The sequence below is a fragment of the Octopus bimaculoides genome, chromosome 4 (genome assembly GCF_046866305.1).
Source record: "Octopus bimaculoides isolate indiv1 chromosome 4, ASM4686630v1, whole genome shotgun sequence".
Taxonomy (NCBI): domain Eukaryota; kingdom Metazoa; phylum Mollusca; class Cephalopoda; order Octopoda; family Octopodidae; genus Octopus; species Octopus bimaculoides.
The window spans coordinates 83378859-83406550 of NC_142931.1; the positions used below are offsets into that span (position 1 = coordinate 83378859).

The 27692-nt window shown below is 38.1% G+C and overlaps 1 protein-coding gene across 1 annotated transcript in view; it reads left to right on the forward strand.

Moving 5' to 3' along the window:
- LOC106876888 (hydroxyacid-oxoacid transhydrogenase, mitochondrial-like) overlaps positions 1-27692 on the forward strand; it is a 50481-nt gene that overhangs the window by 7799 nt on the left and 14990 nt on the right. The window contains exons 2-5 of the mRNA XM_014925631.3: positions 14322-14356; positions 21883-21938; positions 24664-24717; positions 27014-27168. Of these exons, the coding sequence (XP_014781117.2) occupies positions 14322-14356; positions 21883-21938; positions 24664-24717; positions 27014-27168 (300 nt within the window). The remainder of the gene's footprint in view (positions 1-14321; positions 14357-21882; positions 21939-24663; positions 24718-27013; positions 27169-27692) is intronic.

Genomic DNA, 27692 nt, shown 5'->3' on the forward strand with positions numbered 1-27692 from the left:
TCACCTACCGCTCCGGCAGACACTCTAGCCAAATCGACTACATCCTTGCCAGAAATAGAGAAAGAGGGCGGCTTATAAATGCCAAAACCTACCCTGGCGAAGAATGTACCCCACAACATAGATTAGTAGTTGGCGACTTTGGGATCAAGGCAAAATGGGTGCCCAGAATTAGACCGGCTTGGAGGAGAAGGGTGTGGAAGCTTAAAGACCCTGCAAATGGACAGAGACTTAGAGACAAGTTACTTGAAGCATTTAACGAAATAGAAGGGGATATAGCATCATACAACGTGGAAGACAATTGGAGATTTCTGCGGGACAACCTGTTGAAAGCCACCGACCAGATCTGTGGGTGGTGTAAGGTCCCCTCTCGACCCAGAGTAACGTGGTGGTGGAACAAGGAGGTAGACAGGGCTATTAGACAAAAGAAACAGGCTTGGAAGGACTGGAAGAACGGTGGTAGCAGGGAATTGTACCAATGTGCCAGAAGGGAGGCTAGGCGACAGGTTTATTTAGCCAGAGGGGAAGCAGATAAGAAAAGATTTGCCAATGTTCTGCGCCGTGAGGACCAAAGACTCGAGGTATTTTGTGTTGCAAGACAGTGTAGGAGAGAAATGTGTTCGCATGGATGATGGTACGCTTGCACTAAATGAGGATGCAAAGAAAGAGGTCTGGAGATGCCACTACGATAGATTGCTTAATAAAGAGAATGAATGGGAGGAAGAGAGCCTGCCGTATGTCGACCCAATAGAGGGACCAGCTATCCTAGTTGATAGTACCGGGGTAGATAAAGAAATTAAGAGTATGAAGACCGGGAAAGCCCCCGGCCCATCAGGAATCACTGCAGAGATGCTCAAAATATCTGGCAGTGTTGGCTATAGCCTAGTCACCCGTATTACGAACCAGGTGATACACGAAGGAGTCATACCCAATGACTGGTGTAGCAGCATCATAGTCAACTGCTACAAAGGTAAAGGTGACGCTTTAGATACAAATAATTACAGAGGCATCAAGCTGTTAGATCAGGTTATGAAAGTTACAGAGAGGGTCATAGCCCAACTAATTAGGGAGCGAATCAATTTAGATGAGATGCAGTTTGGGTTCGTGCCAGGTAAAAGCACTACTGATGCCTTATTTCTAGTGAGACAGCTGCAGGAGAAATACCTAGCTAAGGATAAACCTCTGTACCTGGCTTTCGTTGACATGGAGAAAGCCTTTGACAGGGTCCCCCGATCCCTTATCTGGTGGTCAATGAGGAAACTTGGGATAGAAGAATGGTTAGTGAGAGCTGTGCGAGCCATGTACAGAGATGCTGCCAGTAAGGTGAGGGTTGGAAATGAGTACAGCAATGAATTCCGGGTAGAGGTAGGGGTCCAGCAAGGTTCCGTCCTCAGCCCCCTCTTATTTATCATAGTCCTCCAGGCAATCACAGAGGAGTTCAAGACAGGTTGCCCCTGGGAGCTCCTCTATGCTGATGACCTTGCCCTAATTGCGGAGTCACTATCGGAACTGGACGAGAGGTTTCAGGTGTGGAAGCAAGGTCTGGAATTGAAGGGCCTTGGAGTCAACCTGGCTAGGGCCAAAATCCTGATAAGTGGGAAGGTAGATAAAACACAAACCCCTTCAGGTAGATGGCCCTGCTCAGTATGTGGAAGGGGAGTAAGTAGTAGCTCTATAAGATGTACTCGGTGCAAGCTATGGACACATAAGAGGTGCAGCGGCGTCAAAGGCAGGTTAACTGGGAAGTTAGTTTTTGTTTGTGGCAGATGTTCAGGTGCAATAAAGACTGTAAACAAACAGGAAACAGCTTCTGTCTCATCCCAGGGTGAGAAGCTAGAGGTAGTCGATAGCTTCCGCTATCTGGGCGACCAAGTTAGTAGTGGGGGTGGGTGCACTGAAAGTGTAGCTGCTAGAATGGGAATGGCCTGGGCAAGGTTTAGAGAGCTCTTACCCCTGCTGGCGACAAGGGGACTCTCGCTCAGAGTAAAAGGCGGACTGTATGACGCATGCGTGCGAGCAGCCGTGCTACATGGCAGTGAAGCATGGGCTGTGGCTGCTGAGGACATGTGTAAGCTCGCAAGTAGTGAAGCCAGTGTGCTCCGTTGGATGTGTAATGTCAATGTGAATACCCGTCAGAGTGTAGGTATCTTGAGAGAAAAGCTGAACATTAGAAGCATCAGTTGTGGTGTGCAAGAGAGACGATTGCGCTGGTGTGGACATGTGGTGAGAATGGATGAGGATAGCTGCGTGAAAAAGTGCCACACCCTAACAGTTGAGGGAACCCGTGGAAGAGGTGGGCCCAGGAGGACCTGGGCTGAGGTGGTGAGGCAGGACCTTCGTACATTGGGCCTCACCGAGGCGATGACTACTGACCGAGACCTTTGGAAATGTGTTGTGCGTGAGAGGACCCGGCAAGCCAAGTAAGATCGTTGCCAGTGCCCCTTGACTGGCTCTTGTGCGGGTGGCACATGAGATGCACCATTTTGAGCGTGGCCGTTGCCTGTACCGCCTGTCTGGCTCCCGTAGGATTTTCGAGCGAGATCGTTGCCAGTGCCCCTGGACTGGCTTGTGCGGGTGGCACATAAAAGACACCATTTCGAGCGTGGCCGTTTTCGTGCGGGTGACACGTAAAAGCACCCACTACACTCTCTGAGTGGTTGGCGTTAGGAAGGGCATCCAGCTGTAGAAACTCTGCCAAATTAGATTGGAGCCTGGTGTTGCCATCCGGTTTCACCAGTCCTCAGTCAAATCGTCCAACCCATTCTAGCATGGAAAGTGGACGTTAAACGATGATGATGATGATGATGATGATGATGATATATATGTGTATGTATATATATATTATATATGTGTGTGTATATGTATATATATATATATATATATATATATATGTGTGTGTGTGTGTGTATCTGTGTATATATATATGTGTATGTATAAAGCAACAGTAACATCCACCCCTAGGGGTCAGCCACACTTAAGTGGCAATATACTACACTTTATCGTGCAGTTACTGTTAATACTTCATTATATATATATATATATCTATATATATAAAAATGAGAATGTGTGTGTGTCTGTCTGTCTGTCTATCTGTCTGTCTGTCTGTCTGTGTGAATCCCTAAAACTCGAGAACTAAGCAACCAATTTCATTCAAATTTTACAGATGCCTTACTTAGGGTTCCAGTTGTGTTTTAGTAAAAAAAAATTATTAACTTCTTGCAGAGTTCGAGCCCACGGCAACATAATATCTCCTCCACTATTTAAGTATTACGTGTGAAAAGTGAAACAAAAACACTCATGTCAAATACTTTCACTTTAAAAATGAAACTATTCTACTAACTGAAACAATCACATTTCGATACTGTAATGACAGATACTTTCAGAGAGAGAGAGAAAGAGAGATAGAGAGAGAGAGATGTATACATATAGATGTATATGTACACGTTATTCCACTAACTGAAACAATCACATTTCGATACTGTAATGACAGATACTTTCAGAAAGAGAGAAAGAGAGAAAGAGATGTATATGTATACATATACATGTATATGTACACGTATATGCATAGATATATATATATAGATATAGATCTATATGCATACATGTATATGTATACACATGTGTAGATGTATATATATATATATATATAGATGTACATGTAATATGTACACATATATACATATATATACATGCATACAGATATCTATACATATATACACCCATCACACACAAACACATGCTCTATGTATAATGGCCATAACTCTCATGAAAATTCATATATTTTTGATGTTGATGAAATTTTAACCCGAACATAATAGATGAGCATTATTTGTAATTCAACGGTACAACAGTTTAAGACTACCCTTTCAGATATACTTACATTGTGATTTCTGCAATGTGGTGCATAAATTGTCAAGTAAATGAGACGCATCTTTGCCTCCACTGATTCACTTGCAAAGTGTTGAGTAAAATTATTTTGTTGCAGACCTCCTTTGGGTCTTTTTATTATCACTACGACACACATAGTCCCCAGTTGGTAACATTGATTTCAAGGCCCTCCTAGATGAGAGACTGGCATTCCACTTAATGTCTATGTTCCATGCTGGCATGGATTGGAGAGTTATTAATGTAGAAATATGGTATCATAGCTACTAACAGTTGAGGGTTGCGTAGTCTAGACAGCGTTTTTAGATTTCATTATTCTCTTTAACCCGGGCAAAGCCGGGTATTTCTGCTAGTATATATATATATATATATATATATAAAGCAGGGATTCTGTGAAAAAAAAAAAACGAAAGGTCCACATTCTTTATGTCCGCTGCTCTTAAGTCCACCCGCTCTCTCCAGTGAGTCCTAGCATCTCAATAGATGCGAGCATTCCAGGTACCAATTAAGGAACCAAATGCCATCTTGTGAATAAAGGAAATTGTTTTGAAGAACTATCGTTTTTTTGGGTAATGAGGGAAACAAATAACACTGGAAACCAAGGAACAGAATGAAATAATTGAATTCAGCAAAATTGTCTGTAGTTGATTTGTTGCTTCATGTAGCAGTTTATGAACTTATGTTGTCGCAGAACACTTATTTATATTTCAGAAACAACCCTGTGACCTTGATATTAGTTTCAAATTTTGACACAAGGCCAGCAAATTCAGAGGAGGGGATAAGTCAATTACATTGACCTCAGTATTTAACTGGTACTTATTTTATTGACTCTGAAAAGATGAAAGGCAAAGACTACCTCCGTGGAATTTGAATTCAGAACGCTAAGCAGCCGCCTTAATAATTGATAAGACATTAAATAAACCAAAAATTAGTGTACGGAAAGAATTTGTTCACACGACCAGAAAAAAAAAAATAATATATTACTTGTCATTTTTCTAAATAAAAAATGAATATTATTTATTATGAAATAAATCTTTATTAGATTTTATTTAAAATATCCTTATCTTGTAGAATTCCAGAAATTGTTTTCTAGCCTGGGATTCCTCCAAACCTGTTTGAGAAAAAGACTTTATGCTCCATAAGGATATTTTCCTTTTCATGGGCAGCTTGATTTATTTAGTTTTCTTTAACTAAATACTTTGGAACTTTGTATACTGGTAGAATGTGTTATATAGAACATATTTTACTTTTAGTGTTGTTGAGAAATGTTTCTATTTTTGAAGTTATTTCGTGTTAAAGTTGTCGTAATTCGGTAATTTCAACCAATCAATGACGTGTATTCAGCTGAATAAAATTACTGCAGTTGTTTGTCAACAACAACTTCTGGCGGTGTATATTTCATTTGTCACTGTTATTTATGACATATTTCAGTTATGTTCGTATGAATAAACGAGTGTATCTGAAGCATGTTTAATTCATGACACCACCATAATCACTCGTGCATTTTTACTGCTTTTAGGATTTTTAACCTGTTTTCCTGAAATTTTTTGTCTCTCTTATCCCTCCCCACTCCAATTTCTTCATTTTTCACTATTTTCCATAACCCTAAACCCCAACCCTAACCCTAAAACCCTAACCCTAACTCCTAAGACCCTAACCGTAACCCTAAAACTCTAACTCTAACCCTAACCCTAAAACCCTAACATCCTAACGCTAACCCTAAAACCCTAACCCTAACCCTAAGTAGCAAAATTGAAAATTTTTTTAAAGCTAAAACCAGTACAAACACACGAAGGATGTCAACACACACACACCCTCTCTCTCCCTCCCTCTCTGTCTCTCTCACACATGATGTATTTCTTTCAGTTTCCATCTTCCAGATCCACTCCCAAGGCTTTGGTTAGCCTAGAACTATAGAAGATACTTATCCAAGGTGTCGTGCAGTAGGACTGAACCTAAGACCACATGGTTTGGAAGCAAGCTTCTTAACTGCACAACCATACCTATATATACATACATACATACATACATACGTGTGTGTGTAATTGATATTAGAACAAGGCTTTCACGTGCTATATAACATAATACTTCAGTAAAATGGAACGGAAATAGAAAAGGAAAAGGAAGATGGAGACTAACTGAGAGAAAGAAAGAAAAAAAATGGTTGTGATGAAATCATGTGATAGACTTGTATATGTATCAGAGAGAAAAAGAAGGAGAGGAAGAGAAGAAGGCAGAGGAGGGGAATAAGAATAAGATAGGGAGATAAAGATATATACTAACAGAAGTAACAAACAAAATTTAAGTATTTTTTTCTTTGAAATGGGACTTAGGGCCACAATCTAGATTAGAATTTTGGCCTTGATCAAAGGTACAGAAAGATGGCTGAGGGAATTGATATAGTGGAAGTATTGAAAAGAAACTATATTTTGACATGTTACTGATTACTGACATGTTATGGTATATGTACTAACCAAAATAATGGAATTTATATTTTTGTAATCAAAAGACAAATGAATTAACAGAATAAGATTACTCATCTTTTACTTGTTTCAGTCATTGGACTGTGGTTATGTTGGAACACCAACTTGGAGGGTTTTTAGTTGAACGAATTGTGCCCTTACCCCTCAGTACTTAATTTATAAACCTTGTATTTATTCTGATGCTCTCTTTTACTGCACCATTAAGTTGTGGGGATGTAAATAAACCAACACTGGTTATTAAGTGGGGGTGGGGGGCAAATACACAGATACAAGCACAAAGACACACACGTATATATATATGTAAGGTACGACCGTGCGAACTCAAAAAGGAGAAATGGTGACGGATGGAAAAACAGAGGACTCCTTTTATTTAAACGTGTCACACGGTCGAACACAAAATTATATATCAAAGATGATATACATGATATGTTATACTACGATAACATATGTGAATTCGTAAATACCAGTAATGAAGACTATAGAAGGCAACCGTATAAGATGAATAACAGAAATATTTATTATGGCGTTAAAGATGTATGTCTGTGTGAGAGTGTGAATGCGACATATAAGAACATAATCAAAAACAGGCCGTCGTACAAAGAAAAGTATGTATGTGAGTGATACATGTGTGTGTGTGTGTGAGTTATTACAGCAGATGGAAAGAGAGTCAATAACACGTGAGCAATTATACCAGTTCTTGTATACACAATAGTATGAGTCTGTATGTGAAAGTTGGGGAGGCTGTGTGTGGCAGAGCTGATCACTAGTTGTGATGTCGTGGCATCGATGCCGGGCCGTGATTCTTGTTATACAGATGTTCGTCGCTGGCTGAGATTTCTTGTCTGTTTATTTATTGTGGTGAAGCTGAGTCACCTAACAGAATTGAAGAGAGAGATGTGCCGCGGAGGTTTGGTTTAGTGTACATATAAAGTCGTGTAGACGCTGGTGGTGATGAGGTTGCTTGGTAGTAATCGTGTTGGTCATGACGATGGTGCTGGTTAGTAGTCGTAGACTCATGTTGCTGATGCGGCGACAGCGGTGGTCGTCGTTGGCTGGACGAAGCTGTTGAAGTGGTCGCTGGCTGATGGTTGCTGCTGCTGTCGTGTGGTACACGGAACAGTCTCTAAGAGAAACTGAACCGAGACCAATTTGTTGGGTATGAGTTGCTCTATTTAAGGCGTTAAGGGGGCTCCAAGACGGTAGCAGAAAAACACTATCACGTGACCTTATTAAGGGCTGTGATTGGTCAGTTTGCGTTCTGGCGGGAACGGTTCGAAGAAGTTGCCGCTTCGAATAATAATCAGTCACGTGATGACAAGGAATGGGTTCTCTGCTACGCCCGCGTTTATTTATATTTAAATGAGAAGAATGGCGATAGCAGTTTTGTATCTAATGGCGGTAGGTATTTTCACTACATATATATAAGTATATTCAAAATAAGCAACAAGGATATCCAAAGGTAATGCAGTATGATCGTTTCATGTGACTCCATTTAATTGAGCAATGTAAACATTACATCAAATATAAAATGTAGAGCAATCTTCAGCTGCACGAAGATATAGAATTTTAATGAAATTACATTTGAACAGAAGGACATATTTTTATATTTTTCACCTGAATCTAAATTTTTTGCGGAACTCATCTACCAAACCTGAGTATATATATGTATATATATATATATATATATATATATATATATATTTATATGTGTGTGTGTGTGTGTGTATTTATATATATATAAAAGAAATTAACTGCATAAAAGTCAATAGGAAGAGTGCTCCATCCAATGAGAGTTCAATATTACTAAATGTTTCAACTACATGTACTTACCGCTATAGGTACATGTAGTTGAAACGGTTAGCCAGTATGCTCCGTTGGATGTGTAAGGTCAATGTGAATACCCGTCAGAGTGTAAGTATCTTGAGAGAAAAGCTGAACATTAGAAGCATCAGTTGTGGTGTGCAAGAGAGACGATTGCGCTGGTATGGACATGTGGTGAGAATGGATGAGGATAGCTGCGTGAAAAAGTGCCACACCCTAACAGTTGAGGGAACCCGTGGAAGAGGTAGGCCCAGGAAGACCTGGGCTGAGGTGGTGAGGCAAGACCTTCGTACATTGGGCCTCACCGAGGCGATGACTACTGACCGAGACCTTTGGAAATGTGCTGTGCGTGAGAAGACCCGGCAAGCCAAGTAAGATCGTTGCTAGTGCCCCTGGACTGGCTCTTGTGCGGGTGGCACATGAGATGCACCATTTTGAGCGTGGCCGTTGCCAGTACCGCCTGACTGGTTCCCGTAGGATTTTCGAGTGAGATCGTTGCCAGTGCCCCTGGACTGGCTTGTGCGGGTGGCACATAAAAGACACCATTTCGAGCGTGGCCGTTTTCGTGCGGGTGACACGTAAAAGCACCCACTACACTCTCTGAGTGGTTGGCGTTAGGAAGGGTATCCAGCTGTAGAAACTCTGCCAAATTAGATTGGAGCCTGGTGTTGCCATCCGGTTTCACCAGTCCTCAGTCAAATCGTCCAACCCATGCTAGCATGGAAAGCGGACGTTAAACGATGATGATGATGATGATATATATATATATATATATATATATATATACACACATGCATGATGAGATTCTTTCAATTATCATCTACCAAATCTACTCACTGGCTTTGGCCTGGGGCTATATTAGGAGACACTTGCACAAGGTTCTACACTGTGCAACTGAACCTGGAACTATGTGATTGGAATGCAAACTTCCTACTACACAGCCACCTGCCTGCAATACAGCCACACCTGCACCTGTTTTGTATATAAAGATTGAGTATTTTAATAAAAAAATGTTATCGAATGGATGTAAATATTGAAACAGATAGAATCTGAGCTTTTGATGTTTTGATTAAGGTAGGTTCAACTCATGCCATCATTATATAGAAGATGTTGTAGAGCAAAGTAACTGGAGATTGAAGAGTGCTGTAAGGGGTTTGGGGTAGTGAAATATTTTAAGTGTAGATGAACTATTAAAATTTGCAATGGCTACAAATCCATATACATGCACACACACTCACATTTATATATTCATGATTCAGTGATTGTGAAAAGCTGAGTATACATGCACATCCCTCAACACAGATATTTGACGTGGTTTCTACAGCTGGATGCCTTTCCTAATGCCAGCCACTTTACGCAGTATTGTAGGTGCTTTTTATGTGGCACCAACACCAATAAGGTTGCATTAAGCTGTAGAAACCATGCCAACACAGACAATTGAAGGCTGGTGCTCTGTCAAATCATACAACTCGTGTCAGTATGGAAAACAGATGTTAAAAGATGATGATGTTGATATATAGGTGTGTGTCTTGATATCTTGTGAGGGATGTAAACAAGCATCACCACCAAACAAGCTATGTTATTTTTTTTACCAATTCTGTAAAAATCATGTCTGGGGATGAGATACTACCTTGTTTGGAAACATCTGAGGGTGGGCAACAGGAAGAACATCTACCTATAAAAAAAATCAGTCAACAAATTCTGTCTGACCCATACAAGCATGGAAAAGTGGACATTAAATGATGATATATATATATATACATATATATATATATATATATATATATATTCTTATAGTTCAAATTTACAGAAAACAAAAGACAAAGACAGGTGAGAGAACAACAAGCAGATGTGTTAATTTGACACTTGAGTAGGAGGATTGGAAAAGTTTTTTACATTTGAAGCCTACGCTCTTTGACAGAAAGGGATGAGAGGGAAAAAAATAGAAAGAGAAAGAAAAAAATGTGTAGGGATTAATAGTTTAACACACACATGTACACATACTTATATATATATATATATATATATATATATAATTTTTTTACTTGTTTCAGTCATTTGACTGTGGACATTCTGGAGCACCACCTTTAGTCGAGCAATTCGACCCTAAGACTCATTCTTTGTAAGCTTAGTACTTATTCTATTGGTCTCTTTTGGTGAACCACTAAGTTATGGGGAAGTAAACTCACCAGCATCAGTTGTCAAGTGATGTTGCGAGGATAAACACAGACAAACACATGACCCAAAATAATGTGGTGGTGGAACAATGTTGTTGACAGGACTATTAGAGAAAAGAAACAGGCTTGGAAGGACTGGAAGAACGGTGGTAGCAGGGAATTGTATCAGACTGCCAGAAGGGAAGCTAGGAGACAGGTTTATTTAGCCAGAGGGGAAGCAGATATTTGTTGATGCCTTTGTTTACCTACCAATGCTTTGTTTCCCTTTAAGGATGCTTATTTACCCATCCTTTATGATATTTCAACTGTTGTCCATTTTTTAAACAATCACATATGATTTGTCCCAAAGAATAACCTTTGAATAAGAGTTTTGCTTCCACTAGTGAAAGCTATACATATCTTTCAGAAAGCTCCATACTAATTTAACTTTATGCAACATTCCCTGTTAGTTTATGCATAGGCTATGTGGGAAGACAAAATAAAGGGGCTTTTGTTAGCTTATCTCTCTGAAAAAATAACTCCCTTTGCTGTTGAAAAAATTAACTCACAGAGGGGAAATTTCAATGTCTTCCTTCATTTTCATTACACCTATATTTTGTAGTCAGCCGTAATCTACTCCCAAAACACTTCAGTAGCTCTACTTTGCATCACTTGCAAACTTATATGTTCTATGATCATTAAAGTGCAACAACCTCCACAATAAGCAGCCTTCAATTTGATTTTTCTGTTCCTAGGCCAATTGGAAACATAAATTGCTATGCTATTCATAAACCTTCTCGGTAGTTCAATTATTTGGTGAAAAAAATACCACCAAAGCAACTTATACCATCCAAAAGGGTGGGTGCGTTTGCTAGTAACTTTATAACACATTGTGTCCAATGTAAGTTGATGAAAGAAGATCATTATAAATCCGAGACCTTGTCCCTTCCTAAAAATTCTTTGATAGTCTTCTTCACTGAATCATTCTTCTCATTGAAACTCTGTCATTCTAAAAGGAAATAAGTACATTTTGGTAATTGCTTTCCCTTTATCCTGAGCATATTCATATATAAATTTGTTTATTCACTACACCTTTCTATCTCAGAAAACATGTTCATCTATATTTATTAGTCACAAAACACATCAAATTGTTTTTTTCAGTTTCTCACTAAATCAATTGCTGAACCCAACCCCCAGCCAATCTAGTTCTTATCTCAATCACTTGTTATCTCTACAGCCACTCCAATTCCTCTCAACATCACTACTATCTCTGCTATCTCTAAACATCCCCTCCTCACACTCTTGTAGAACATCCTCCTCTATCCCCTCTGTACTACTTATACTACATATACTGTTCCCTGTGAGCAAGCCCTTTCTCTCACACTTTGACTTCCCTTTATCTCTAACTCTCTCCCACCTTCCTCTTTTTCTATGTCTTACTGAGGTAGCCGAATCTCTTTTCAATAGTAAGAGGGCTTCCTTTGTCTCTCTATCATACTATAATCTGTCAGTTCTGCTTCCTCTCTCAGCTGAGAGGTCCTTGTCTTGCAAGCTTTTGCATGCTGGTACCATGTAAAAAGCACCCATTCCAGTGCCACATGAAAAGCACCGAGCAAGCTTTATACCACCTACATCAAAGCCTATTTAGTTCACCAATCTCTTGTTTCTCAAGAGATTGTTTCTCAATCTCTTGTTTCTCATCCCAAAATACTGTATTAAGCATCTTCATTAAACCTATTCTTCTATATCAACAATCTGAAACTACCTCCCTGCTATATTTTCACTACATGTATCAAACTGTAGAAATTTAAGCTTAATATCAACCATATTGACCTTACTAAACTGATAGGGTTTCAGAAGGCTATGGGTACTGATCTACCTTTTAGAGATAAAGTAACTTTTAATAATCCTTTCTACTATAGGCATAAGGTCTGAAATTTTGGGGGATGGGGTTAGTATATTATATTGACCTAAATGCTCAATTGGTCCTTATTTTATCAACCCTGAAAGGATAAAAGGCAATGTCTATTTCAATGGAATTTGAACTCAGAATGTAAGGAGCCAAGATAAGCATTTTGTAAGTATTTTGTCCAGCGTGCTAATGATTGTGTCAGATCATTGCCTTAGTAGCTTTTGATAATAACTGTGTAAAATATGACACTCTCATTTGATCAGAATATATACTCTATTAAAAATCACTTAAGATTAATGGTCTTAACGTGTTATGCAGTAGGTCATGTCAGAAATATGACTATTTAATTGATTTATCTAATTAATAAATAAAAATAAAAAATAATAGATGAAAAAAAATTAATGAAATTTATTTTTATTTAAAGGAATGACCTTGATTTTTTTTGGTATTCTAATCTGCCAGCATAATACAGAAAGGCAGCTGCCAATCTCTCAAGAGGTTAAACATCAGATACAACTTGGTTAGGTCAGAGGTCACAGTATGTGTTTAAATATATTTAACAAATTCTTTGCCTTTCTTCTCTCATTTATGTTACTAAATCTGTTTTTATTTTAAACTTCTATTAGTACTTAAACTATTTATTAATTTTTTATATATCACCTCATTATTTTAAAGTTCACTTTTCCATACTTGCATGTGTCAGATGGAATTATTTGAGATAGGTTTTCTACAGCTGGATGTCCTTTCTGTTCTCAATCCTTTCTTGTTTCCACGCCAGATATTTCCCCATGGCAAGTCATGTCTTCCATAGAAGATTAGAAATGAATGACACTCACAAGATGGTGACAAAATGTCAAGACAAGAGGACACATATGCACTCTGTGCATGCACACACATTCACATGCATACAAACACTCATACATATACACACATACATACAAACACACATGCACATACACACAGCCATTTTTTTTTTAGTCTCTGTCTTCAAAATCTGCTTGCAAAGTTTTGGTTAGCCCAGTGCTTGAGGTGCCGTACACTGGGACTGAACCTGAAAGTACATGGTGGGGAAACATGCTTCTTAACCACACAGCTATGCCTGTGCCTTATATTTCTTTATGTGTGTGTGTGTGTGTGTATAATGTTGCTGTGCGTATGTGTGTGTAATTTGTAATCCTGATAAAGTCAGATTGTTAAGTTGGGAGTTTGGTTGGGAGTTTGATCGGCAGAGGTGATCAGGTTACACATGCCAGCCCTTTGAAACCCCTCCCCCCCCATTATCTAACCCCTCTTTGCCCATGGGTTGGGAACCCTTCCAGCAAGGAAAATAGAATGCCCAAAAGGGCTCCAGATTCTCTGTGTCAGAAGCTGTTATGTTCAGATCACAACTAAGTCTTAAGTATATATATATATATATATATACATATATATATATATATATATATATATATATATATATATATATGGGCAACTCACACGCACACACGTACATACACCAATTGCATACATATTTTTTGTACGCATACATGTTCGTACGTGTGTGTGTGTGTGTGGCCTGTATATCAACAAAACACTTTTTTTCCTTGATGGAAAAAAAAATACAAAAGTCTTAACAAAAACTTACTTGTCGCTAGGAAGGGACTTAACTCCTGTTTGTAAACAATTGTGATTTCTCCGACTTGAAAATTGTTAAAAGTTTTGGTTGAAAATTTATTTTTACTGCTATTCGCTGGTGCCTCTGGGAAAAATAAGTTGACGAAAATACAGCTAGGGTCATGATGAATGTCCTCCTAAAATTGGAGCTTGCTAATTTGTGCTAATGCGTGCTAATTTGTGGACGTGCATAAATTACATTCATGTACACACACACACACACACACACACACATTCTGCCTTTTATATATACAGATTCCTATAAATTTTGATGGTAATTAACTATCTTGCAAATAAAGATTGCAATATCAACAAAGATGATGTTTTTGTTAGAAAAAAATAAACAGAATCAAACAAATAATCATAACAACCAACTAAAATATTCTAAAGAAGTTTTATTATTCTCTTTTTCAGGAACATCTATTCGCCAGATTTTGTCCCACCAAGAAGTAAGTGAGAATTTCTTTAACATTAAATTTGTGCTTATTTTACACATGTTGCTGGCATTAGGCAGCTCTGATCCATAGCTGTACAAGCATATGCTGATGGCCCACAAATTCAATTAAGTAGTTATAGGATCCATTTTCTGTGAGATTTTTTTTAGGGAAAAGGGAAAACTACTACTTAGGATTGTACTTTGATCACTGTAAGTAAACCTGCTGGATGACAGTTGTGATTGTGCACCTCTTGCATGGTTGCATTTATGAATTAGGGAAGAATAGAATAAAAGCAATCAATTGTTGAATGCCAACATGTGCAATCAATCATGCAAAGACTTGAACACAGAACAATAAGCACTGAATACATGCATATACACACTCATACAAACACACACACGTGCAGATATGATTGTGTGGTTAAGAAGTTCACTTTGCAACCATGTAGTTTTAGGTTCAGTCCTACTGCTCCAATGCTCAGCTTTGTGAGTGAATTTGATTGACAGAAGCTTTATTAAGCTTTCCATATATATATATATATATATATATATATATATATATATATATGTGAGTAAAAATAAATACAAAAAAAGGGGTTTTGTATGATTGTGTATAGAGGAATATATTATTTTGTTTAAAAGAGTTCCAACTCTGTCTGTTTTTTATGTTTTATTTATATTCTTGTAAAATTAATGTGGGATATAGAATATGGAATATACAATATATGATATAAAAATGGATGGTACAATAAAATAAAGTATTGAATGTCTTATTGAATATATGGAATATGTCTTATTGAATAGATGAAATATTGAGTGTTCAATATAAAGGATTAAATATATAAAGGCGAATACGTATTTTCTATACCTTGTGGTATTTCATCATGGCCGGTATGACAGACTTTAACAGACTGTAATAGATTGGCTGGTTTTCTGTCTTTTATACCAATTCCTTTGGACAGCAGCAGTATGTGTTTGGCTATTTTTAGAATTGATGCCAAATTTATTTTTAGAAATGATGACATTTGAGAAATTGTTTTGTGTTTTGGTTGTAGGGATAAGATTTTTAAGCACCAGTAGGTGTTTGGCTATTCTTAGAAATGATGCCAAATTTATTTTTAGAAATGATGACATTTGAGAAATTGTTTTGTGTTTTGGTTGTAGGGATAAGATTTTTAAACCCCAGTAGGTGTTTGGCTATTCTTAGAAATGATGCCAAATCTATTTTTAGAAATGATGACATTTGAGAGATTTTTTGTGTTTTAGTTATAGGGATAAGATTTTTAAATCCCAAGTAAGATAAATTTAATCATTGTTTGTTAAGAGTGGGTTTGAATTTCTTAATAAAGTCCTTTTCTTTGCATTTTCTCTGAATTTCATTCCGGTTGTAAAGTTTATGGAATGGAAATATAATAAAAGTTTGATGACCACATGTTGCCAGATGATTACTCAGTGGTATTTGGCGGACTTCTGGGTTTTTAATCTGTTGTCGATGCACCCGTGAGCGTTCCGATAGTGCATTACCTGTCTGGCCAACGTACAGTTCTTCACAACTAGGGCATTTGATGCAGTAGATTAGATTTCTACTTTTGCTGTTCATGTTCGCATTGGTGAATATTTTCCCTGTTTTTGTGTTCATATATGGGCCGGTATGGATTGATCGGCATGTACCGCATCGGCTATCATTGCATTTGGATACAGTGAATGTTTGATTTTTGTAGCTGAGGTCAAACCTTGCCTTTTTTAATAGCTTTTTCAAATTTTTAGGTTGTCTCTTACTGAGAGTTATATTTTGATCTGTAATGATATTTCTCAATTCCTTACTTTGTGCAAGGATCGGTAAGTTCGCTTTGGCGATATTAAAGATGTTCTGGTGGCATGGATTTTGTGTCACTATAAATGGAATGATCTTTTCCTGTTTGTCTTTTCTTTGCGGTGTCCTCAGTTGTTGTATGGGTATTTTCGAAGCCCTCTGAATACCATTTTCTATGAGTCGTGACGGGTACTTTTGCTTCAGCAGAAATTCTTTCAGTTCCATCAGGCGCTGATTTCTGGTCTCTATATCCTCTACAATAGTACATATTCTCCTGGCTAGGCAGTATGGTATGTTGCGTTTTGTATGGGGTGGATGGCACGATTTAAAGTTCAGGTATTGGTGTGTGTCTGTGTGTTTGTAATATATATATATATATATATATATATATATATATATATATCATCATCATCATCATCATCATCATCGTTTAACGTCCGCTTTCCATGCTAGCATGGGTTGGACGATTTGACTGAGGACTGGTGAAACCGGATGGCAACACCAGGCTCCAATCTAATTTGGCAGAGTTTCTACAGCTGGATGCCCTTCCTAACGCCAACCACTCAGAGAGTGTAGTGGGTGCTTTTACGTGTCACCCGCACGAAAACGGCCACGCTCGAAATGGTGTCTTTTATGTGCCACCCGCACAAGCCAGTCCAGGGGCACTGGCAACGATCTCACTCGAAAATCCTACGGGAGCCAGTCAGGCGGTACTGGCAACGGCCACGCTCAAAATGGTGCATCTCATGTGCCACCCGCACAAGAGCCAGTCCAGGGGCACTGGCAATGATCTTACTTGGCTTGCCGGGTCTTCTCACGCACAGCACATTTCCAAAGGTCTCGGTCAGTAGTCATCGCCTCAGTGAGGCCCAATGTACGAAGGTCTTGCCTCACCACCTCAGCCCAGGTCTTCCTGGGCCTACCTCTTCCACGGGTTCCCTCAACTGTTAGGGTGTGACACTTTTTCACGCAGCTATCCTCATCCATTCTCACCACATGTCCATACCAGCGCAATCGTCTCTCTTGCACACCACAACTGATGCTTCTAATGTTCAGCTTTTCTCTCAAGATACTTACACTCTGACGGGTATTCACATTGACATTACACACCCAACGGAGCATACTGGCTTCAGATATATATATATATATATTTATCATCATCATCATCATCATCGTTTAACATCTGCTTTCCATGCTAGCATGGGTTGGACGATTTGACTGAGGACTGGCAAGCCAGAAGGCTGCACCAGGCTCCAATCTGATCTGGCAGAGTTTCTACAGCTGGATGCCCTTCCTAATGCCAACCACTCTGAGAGTGTAATGGGTGCTTTTACATGCCACCGGCACGAGGGCCAATCATATGGTACTGGCAATGGCCTCGTTCAAAAGGTGATTTTTATGTGCCACCTGCACGGGAGCCAGTCCAGCGGCACTGGCAACGATCTTGCTCGAATGATTTTCTTACATGCCACCAGCACAAGTGCTAGAAGGTGACGCTGGTAATGATTACACTCAAATGGTGCTATTATATATATATATATATATATATATATATATATATATATATATATATATATATATATATGTGTGTGTGTGTAATCCCACTCCATCTTCTTTCTCCCCCTACCCCTGCTTTCTTAGTTGCCTTCCTTCCCCTCCTTCGAACCACCTCCATTTCCCATTGTGTTCTACCCGTTGCCTCTTTTCTGAAACTTTCTCTCTCCTGTGTGGTCAATGCCTAGCTTATCTGCTATCACCCTCAGTGCTCTCATGTGTCTACTGCAACCCCACTCCTTGCACCTCTTCTGTATTTCACTCTGTCATTTGCCATAGTTACCACTATCCTGCTCACTTGTATGACCTGGGCCTCCGTGTTATCTTGCTTGTTCTCAGTGCCCCTAGTGTCCCTCAGGGGTATCTCCCAGTGTGTCTTTTCCACCATCTCTCTCACTATTGCCCCCTGGCTCACCCTCCTTTCTTTTCCAACTGGGATGACCATGTGTCTGCTCTACAGCAGGACACTATCTTTGTCTCTCTCTGCCTTTGATCTCTTGTTGGCTGGCACAGAGTCACCCTCCTCCTAGGTGCTGTTCCCCTCTCCTAGCTATAGGATTTTTGTCTTGTGGGATGCTTGGCAACCCTGTCAGTGCTGGTGTCACATGGGAGCATTAGTGTTGGTGCCACGTGTGTGTGTGTGTGGGTGCTGGTGCTGATGTCATGTGAAATGCACCCAGTATACTCTGTAAAGTGGTTGGCATTAGGCAGAGCATCCAGCCATAGAAACCATACCAAAGTAGACAATGAAGAGTAGTATAGTTCCTGGTCCTACCAGCTCCTGTCAAACCAGCCAACCCATGCCAGCATGGAAAACAGATGTTAAAGGATGATGTTGATGATGGTATATTGGTGAATATTCAGGAATGTTGATATTCCGTTACTTGTGCAAAGCAGTGCTGATGTTGACATTCATTGTTGACACTTTTGAACACATGTGGTGCATAAAAATATCCCTTACCTGAAAACAGGTGAAGCTTGACGGCAGGAAGAGCTGTAAAATCTTGCCTCAAATCAATTCCCAACTAAGCCATGCTAACATGGTAAAGTACATGTCATTTGAACAAATGAACAATACGTACATATATACATGCATGGAATAACATACATACTTCTTAACTGGCATTTTTCTTTCAATTGAAATATAGTAAGTTTTTCAATTTTTATCTTGTTTCTTTCCAGATCAGCCTTATTGATAAAAAATATGATGAAAAGCATTCTGTGTTTATTGCCAAACAAGTATTCTGTGTTTATTGTCCAATTTTTGGTGTTGCAACCCAGAATACTAAATGTGAATGATAGAATAACATTGTATTCATATTTTACTAACAGGAGTAAGAAATACTTCATAATTTAAAACATTTTGGTAAGAAGCATAGATTAAAAAAATCAGGAGAGACTTCTGTTTATATATAGATTTCAAACATTAAAATGTTGTCAAAAAACTTGCCAGGATTACTCCTATTCATTTTCTATTCTTTCTTCATTTTTTTTCTCTCAGTGAATTGTCTTCCCTCTGCCTGTGTGTTTATCTTTTTCTCTCTATCTCTCCCTTCTCTTCCTTCCATACTCTCATACCTTTTGATATAATAATGCTATTACTTATGGAATGATCTAATATATTAAAGTTTAAGGCTATGGAAGGAAGAATTAGCTGAGTGCCTTCTGGTTTTTGGATATATTTCTTTGAGTTCTGATTCCAAATTCCACTGAGGTATCATTCTCTCAAGGTCAATAAAATAAGTACCAGGGAGGAATTAGTGTTGGTATAATTGGCTATACTCCTCTTCCTCATTGCTTGCATGAGTTGGATTGGTCTTTGCCAAAACAACATTTCATAACTTGTGATACTTTAATATCTTCTTGAAGTTCAGCATTTTTTGACCAGCTCTCATCTCTTCTTCCAGTGCCTTCCTTGATCATCTTCTATTGCAGGTTCTTTCCATTTGGATTGCTTGGCACTTTTTAACTTAACTCTCATCCTTTGTACATTTCACTAATTCATACAAGTACAACTTCTATTTTTTATTCTACCACTATTTCCTCTTATATCCAGTTTTTCTTTTAGATTGTTTGTGCTGTGTCATTCATGCACATTCAAATTACATAGACAGCAGAACATGCTGACATGTAAGTTATTGTTACCCAGAAAGAGGATTTTTATGCTCAAGAAAGAGAATGTATTTGATGGAAATTATTGAAATACATATGTACTTCATATGAGTAGCAAATTGTGGAGGATGGTATTCACTGTAGTTGGATCTAGTTAGTTTGAGTCACAAAATCATCCCACTTTTAAAATGAGGTAAAAAAATCTGAAAAATTGTCATATTAAACATTCATTTCTTATTCAGGATCTAGTTTGTTTCATTCACAAAATCTGCATTTTTTAAAAGGAACTAAAAAATCTGAAAATTGGTTATCTTGATGCAGTTTTCCACACTTATTCCTATGAAGCCATGAACTTCTGGAGAAAAAGTTTGGCACACACAAAATTTTTTTTTCTAATTCATGGTTTCAAGATACAGATGGTCCGAATCTACCATTCGTTTCTCTTTATAATTTCCAAGTAACCTTTTGAATATTTCAAAATCAAAATTGTGTAAATATGTGTGCCAGAAACAGTAGTTAAAAATTAAGGAAATAGATTTTTGGGATATTTCTTATAATGACTGACTTTTATTCCATTATTCTAATATCTTCTGAAACTTATACATATACATGTATAAATACATACAGAAACATACAAATATATACACACACATACATTTTTACAGAGTTAGTTTTATATACATCCTTGTATATATATTGGGTTGGTGCATAATTATTGTGGTTTTTTTTCAACAAATTTTATTCAACTCAAATAATAACAATACTTAACAAAAACATCTTTAAATGACAAGGAAGCAGTAATTGAAGTAGATGGTGAATATGCTCCGGAATAATCATTTAAAGAGGTTTTTGTTTCATGTTGTTATTGTTTTTGTTGAATAAAATTCAACAGAAATGTGAAAATATGGCTACTACTCGTTAATTTCAAATTAATCTTACTGAAGACGAGGGGTCTTCCAGCACCTCACTAGCACCCCCAAGTCTCCTAACGCTACCCCCTAGTGTCTCTTTGCCTCTCATCTTCTCCACCGTGTAACTGGAGATTAGCACCTGCCCATAAAAGCCCATTAAACATTTAGGAATCATTTCAATATTTTGACATATTGTACATTAGACTGTAAGCCAATGGTTGTTATGGAGATGCAGTGTATCAGTCAAGACATGTTGTACCTGCTTATTTAATGAAGCTCATGAGTTTGGCTAAATTTGTGTCCTGTGTGGAGAAGAATCTGATGTTTTGAGACTGACCCTTCATCTGACAGAAAAAAATAATGTAATGAAAAGCTATGATAACAGAAAATATCAATAAGGGAAAAGATATTTATTTTGAGTGAATTGGTTCTTGTGTGTCTGTAAGAGATGTGTAGTACAGCAATGATAGTGATTGTGGAAGTAGTAGAATTTCATAGCCAAAGTTGAGTGTTGTAAGTCCCTGCAGCCATTGATCTTAACTGTGTTATGACCGCTGACCAGGTATTAGGCACACTATATATAGCCAATGTCTGTCAAAGAAAAGTTGCCAAAGACAAAATCGTTAATGACAGTTCCATATGTTGTTTATCATTATCTTTGCATCTGAACACAGTGATTTTGGGTTTGATTCCTAGGAAGTGAATTGGTATTTGGGACTCTGCTAATATTCCTGCTACAGTACTATCTGGTTGATGAACGATCTCTTGTGACTTCATTGACAAGTGCTCTCTACTGTGATCTGCTTTAGGTAGTCTGACAGCAAATTTTATATAGAATGGCTACTCAATCACTGTTATCAGCTCTCTGCCAACATAGAATCTCATACTGATGCTTACCAGCAGTAGTATCAAGTATGATGGTTCACTTGAGACTGAGGAATAGCAATAGTTATGGCCAAAGTATGTTAGTTTCTGTTTGTGCACACTGTTTAACAGGCTGGAAAGCTATTGCTATGGCAATGCTAAATTCCTTTCTTAAATGTAGACTTGAAAATTTGAACAGATAGAAACACATATACTCTTTCTCTGTTTTGTCAAATTATGTGATATTTTGATATAACTTTCTTTTTATTTTAATCAATTATTCAGGCTTTCAGTATCATGGGACCTCTTCCACACAACCACAAAAAGAATATGCATTCGAGGTAAAATTTTTTTTGTTTCTTTGTTGACTTTTTTTTGTTTATTGGTCTTCTCTCTCCATCACTACTACTAATACAATCATATCTGCCACTGCTACCCCCACCCTCACTATCACCGTCATTACCACTGCACCCACCATACTAACCACTTTTTTAAGTAGCACAAACATCTTTCTTTTTTTCTTTATGAGAATGGGGCAGGTGCAAGTTTGATAAAATAGATATCATTACTATTCTGGAGTTGGTTCAATTGTCTATAAGCCTTCGTCTACAAAATTAGTGAACTGGATGAATCAATAGAGTGTCATGCTAAATGTTTTGCAATATTTCATCTGGCTCTTTGCATTCTGAGTCCAAATCCTACCTAAGTCAATTTTGCCTTTCACTCTTTTGGGGTCAATAAAATGAAGTACATACAGCATGTCTTTGCCATGTTTGTCCCCTGCCTGCAGAACACTGAACAGAAAGAGCATTGTGTCGAAGTCTGTGAAGATCTCTATCAGCATGCTGCTGATGACCCATCTTTCATGTTGAGGATCATCACTGGTGACAAGAGTTGGATCTATGGGTACAACCTTGTGATGAAGCAGCAATTGTCACATTGGAAGAGTCCTTAATATTTACAACTGAAGAAGGCATGACAGAGCCACAGCTCAATCATGAGCATGTGCATCATATTTTTCAACATCTACAGTGTTGTGCATCAAAAATTTGTCCCTCAGGGCCAGACTACCAATTGAGAGTTCTACTGTGATGTTTTGAAACATTTGAGGGAGGAAATTTGGCAAAAGCAACAAGATCTGTGGAACACAAAGAATTAGATTCTTTATGATGACAATGCACCTTGTCACCGAACTCTCCTAACTCATGAGTTTCTCGCCAAAAGCAACATGGTATCACTTCTGCATCCACCCTATTCGCCAGATTTAGCACCTGTGGACCTCTTTCTCTTCCCCAAGATGAAAAAGCAGTTCAAAGGTCATTGTTTTAACACTGTTGTCAAGATCCAGAGCAAATCAACTTGCTTACAGAAAATAGCTTACAGAAAACGACTTCCAGGCTGGATTCCAAAAGTAGCAGGTATGCTGGGACCAGTGTATTGATGCGCAAGGTGACTATTTCGGAGGAGATGTTGTTAAAACTTATGTAAATAAGTTATTTTTTATTAAACATAACTAGTCCGGGAACCTTTTGATATCACCTTGTATATTCTGTTCTGCTACCTCAGTGTATTTTTCTGGTTGAGAATCTGGCAATGTCATCATATTCTTTTAACAATTTTTTTAACCATTATTTCTCAAATCATTTTGAAGAATGTTTCCATTTCTTATTTCCTGTGGATTTGAGTGACTCTTTAAATTGTTAGTATATTTCCCCATAGAATTGTTTCTAGTTACATTTTCTGTTGAATATTTCTTCTGCTTATATAACCTTCTATTTCTGCTAAAGCTTGTCCTTGTTTGGACTGTATATTTTATATCATGTTTCTTGAACAAATTTTTTTGAAAATGTTGTTTCTACATTTCTCTTTAGATTCTATTTTTAGCTTATTTCAGTTTATAATTAGAATTTCCATGTTGAATTTTTGTGTTTAACATCTAGAAACATTTTTGTAGTCTTGTGTACTTGCAAGTAAAATAAATAAATATCATAATTTTATACACACGCATGCATACACATTCACATGCACACACACACACACACACACACACACACACACACACACACACACACACACACACACACACACACACACACACACACATTGTTTTTATGTTGTTATAATAAGAACAATTTTACATTAATCTGATTGGTTACTCCATACTTTTATTGAGTACAAATATATAATTCTTACACAAGAATATTATTGACAGTAATTTTAAAGTTCCAGACAGCTAAGCCATCATTGGATTGCAATCCAATGATGGCCTAGCTAGTTAAAACTTTGATGTCACTGTCAACAACATTCTTGTGTAAGAATCTCTCTGTCTGTCTCTCTTTATATACACATATATATATATATATATATATATATATATATAAAAATAAATAAATAAATAGGGCTGTGAGCTGGCAGAAATGTTAGCATGCCGGGCGAAATGCTTAGCGGTATTTCGTCTGTCTTTATGTTCTGAGTTCAAATTCTGCCAAGGTCGACTTTGCCTTTCATCCTTTCAGGGTTGATAAATTAAGTACCAGTTACGCACTGGGGTTGATGTAATCGACTTAATTCCTTTGTCTGTCCTTGTTTGTCCCCTCTATGTTTAGCCCCTTGTGGGCAATAAAGAAATAATATATAAATAAATAAATAGATCAAAGGTTCTTCCTGAGTCACGAGGCCAGTTTCCCAGATTCTCTGGTGTATATATTCTCTCCTTATATGGGATGTCAGTCCATCACAGGATTACTCATTTTTGTCAGCTGAGTGGACTGGAACAATCCCTGGTTTAGGAATCAGAAGCACAATCATAAAATTGCAATATCCTAACCATGTGCCCATGTGTCTCCCCATATGCGTGGTGCATTGTGTTCTTGAGCAAAACACCTTATACACTGTGTACCTTTTCAGTTAATGTCAGTTTGATGGAGAGAGTGAGCTAATGTGCAATGTACAGTACACACTTGATCAGTATTAATATATACATACATGCATGCACACACACACACACACACACGCACTAATTCTTATTCTTATTATCAGTAAATTTGGGATTCACCTGTTTTACAGATGGCATGTTCTTCAGTTCGTTATGGAGAAGGTGCTACACAAGAAGTAGGTAAAGTAAGTATAGAATACTTTATTTCTCTCTTTCTCTCTAGATGTGTGTGTGTGTGTATGTGTATGTGCATGTTTATCCCATGCTAGAATGGAAAAAATGGATGTAATAATAAACAAATATATACCATGTAGTATCTTTGGTAAGTGTCTTTTACCTTATTCTCAAGTTGACCCAGGCCTTGTGAGTGGAACTGGATTGATGAAAACTGAGCAGAACCCCATTGGATGACTTGCACCTATAATTCAAATGATTTGTCTTGTGACACAATGTGCCATGCTAATTCTATGAGATGGTTATGTTCAGGATACAGATACCTATATGTGTGTATATATGTGTGTGTGTGTGTGTGTGTGTGTGTGTGTGTGTGTGTGTTCATGTGTATATAAATAGATTTTCCATGTTTATTTGTATTTGTGGATTGAGAACACATGGCCTAGTGGTTTGAATGTTGAACTCATGATCATGAGATTGTGGTTTCTATTCCTGGACTGCATGGTGCATTGTGTTCTTGTGCAAAACAACTTATACACTGTGCTCCTTTTCAGGTAATGTCAATTTGATGGAGAGAGTGAGCTAATGTACAGTACACACTTGATCAGTATTAATAAATCACTTGTACTGGTTGTTCAGTAAAAACTGAACACTTATATGTCATCTTTGATTGGGGATTCCATCATACACATATATATATCTCATCATCTTTAACATACATCTTCTATGCTGGAGAACTGCACGAGGTTCCAATCTGATTTGGCATGGTTTCTATGGCTGGATGCCTTTCCTAATGCCAACCACTTTACAAACTGTGCTGGGTGCATTTTAGGTGGCACCGGCATGGGTGCCAGTTACATAACACCAGCATCGGCCATAACTACGATCTCACTTGGCTTGACAGGTCTTCCAAGCATGATATATCACCAAAAGTCTCAGTCATCTGTCACTGCCTCCATGAAGCGCAATGCTTGAACAGTACTTTTTACATGCCACCAGCACAGGTGCCAGTTACATGACACTGGCATCAGCTATGATTATGATTTCACTTGGCTTAACAGGTCTTCTCAAGCACAGCATATTGCCCAACATTTGAAGGGTGCTTTTTATGTGCCAGTTATGTGACACTGGCATCAGCCATGACTACAATCTCATTTGGCTTGATGGGTCTTCTCAAGCATGGCTTATTGCCTAAGATCTTGGTCACTTGTCATTGCCTCTGTGAGGCCCAAAGTTCAAAGATCATGCTTCATTACCTCGTCCTATGTCTTCCTGGGTCTACCTCTTCCACAGGTTCCCTCCACCGCTAGAGTGTAGAACTTCTTCACCCAGCTGTCCTTGTCCATATGCATCACATGACCATACCAGTGCAGTCATCTCTCTTGCACGCCACATCTGATGCCTCTTATGCTCAACTTTCCTCTCGAGATGCTATCGTGCATGCACACTGACATTACACATCCAGTGAAGCATGCTAGCTTCATTTCTTTCAAGCCTATGCACATTCTCATTGGTCACAACCCATGTTCCACTGCCCTGTAGCATGGCTGCTCGCACACAGGCATCATACAATCTGCCTTTCAATATTGCTGAATGGTAAAGAAGTTCACTTAGCATTTGTGAGCGAATTTCTGTTTTTAATCTCACTGTGTGGTATTTCAGCAAGTGTCTTTTACCATTGCCATAGGTCAACCCAAGCCCTGTGAGTTAAACTGGGGAAGCAAAATCCATGCTGAGGCCTGTCAAAACTATATAGTATTGTCATACATTGTGTCATGTTGATTCTGCTTGAGGATTACATGAAGGTACGTGCTTCTGTGGAATGCTCAGCCATATGTATTTTAATTCAGTAAGCAGATAACTCAGTTGATTGAACAAAACTGAATCTTCATCATTGAAACAAACAGAAATCCATTTACTTACATGCACGTACCCACACACACATGCGCATGTGCTCACACACACGCACGCACGCACACACGCACACACACACACACACACACACACACAGAGTGAGAAAGAGAGAGGAATGGCTGTAGTGAATGTGTAGTAGTTAGGACAAGAAAAAGGTGAAAGACTTTGAGTTAACATTATCCAGTTTGTCTGCTTATTCAAAATGGGAGGGTGAAATTTGAAGCAGATTTGGCTGCTAATTGTATTTGGCTAAGCAACTACATAGAAACTCTGTTGTTGTTTTGGTGTATCTGCTGTTTGATGTAGTGAGTTGTCTAACTTGAATTTGGTCATCATGCTGGTGGCATAGCTATGCTAATTAAAGTGCAATAATGTTATGCAATTATTTTGTAGGACTTCTGCAATTTAGGTTCCAAGTTGATATGTGTGATGACAGATAAAAATGTTTTGAAAACACGAGCTGTGAAAGTAGCACTTCAGTCACTAGAGGATCAAAACCTGAAATACAAGTTGTTCACAGATGTAAAAGTGGAACCATCTGATGAAAGGTAAGATAGACAAGCTTTTGATATGATTCTATAAACAAATGACCAGTTCTAGTACATCTAGTGTCAGCTAATTAATTCTCTTTGAAAATGAAAGCTAATCTTACAGCATTTGATATCAACACCAAACCCATGGATTTGGTGTTGGTATTAAAGTGGGTGACGTATTAAGTCTTACTATCCAAGAACAGGAATATTTCCTCTGACAGGCTTTCACACAATTCCCAACTACCAAATTACACTCACAAAGCTTTGGTCAGCTTGAGTCTATAAGGTATACAACACAGTGGAATTGAAATTATTTAGTTACAAACCCTTAACCATAAAGTGTACACATACACCTCTAAGTGAGTAATGTATGTGAGTAATGATGTATTTGACAAGAATATAGAAATAAAAGTTACCTTATGTTAATATGTATGTGTATATTGTTTTGTAGCCACAGCCTATTCAGATCAAGTAATCCTTTGATATGCATATAGCTGGCCTAATACTATATCATGTCTCCACCTTGTTGAAGATCATAC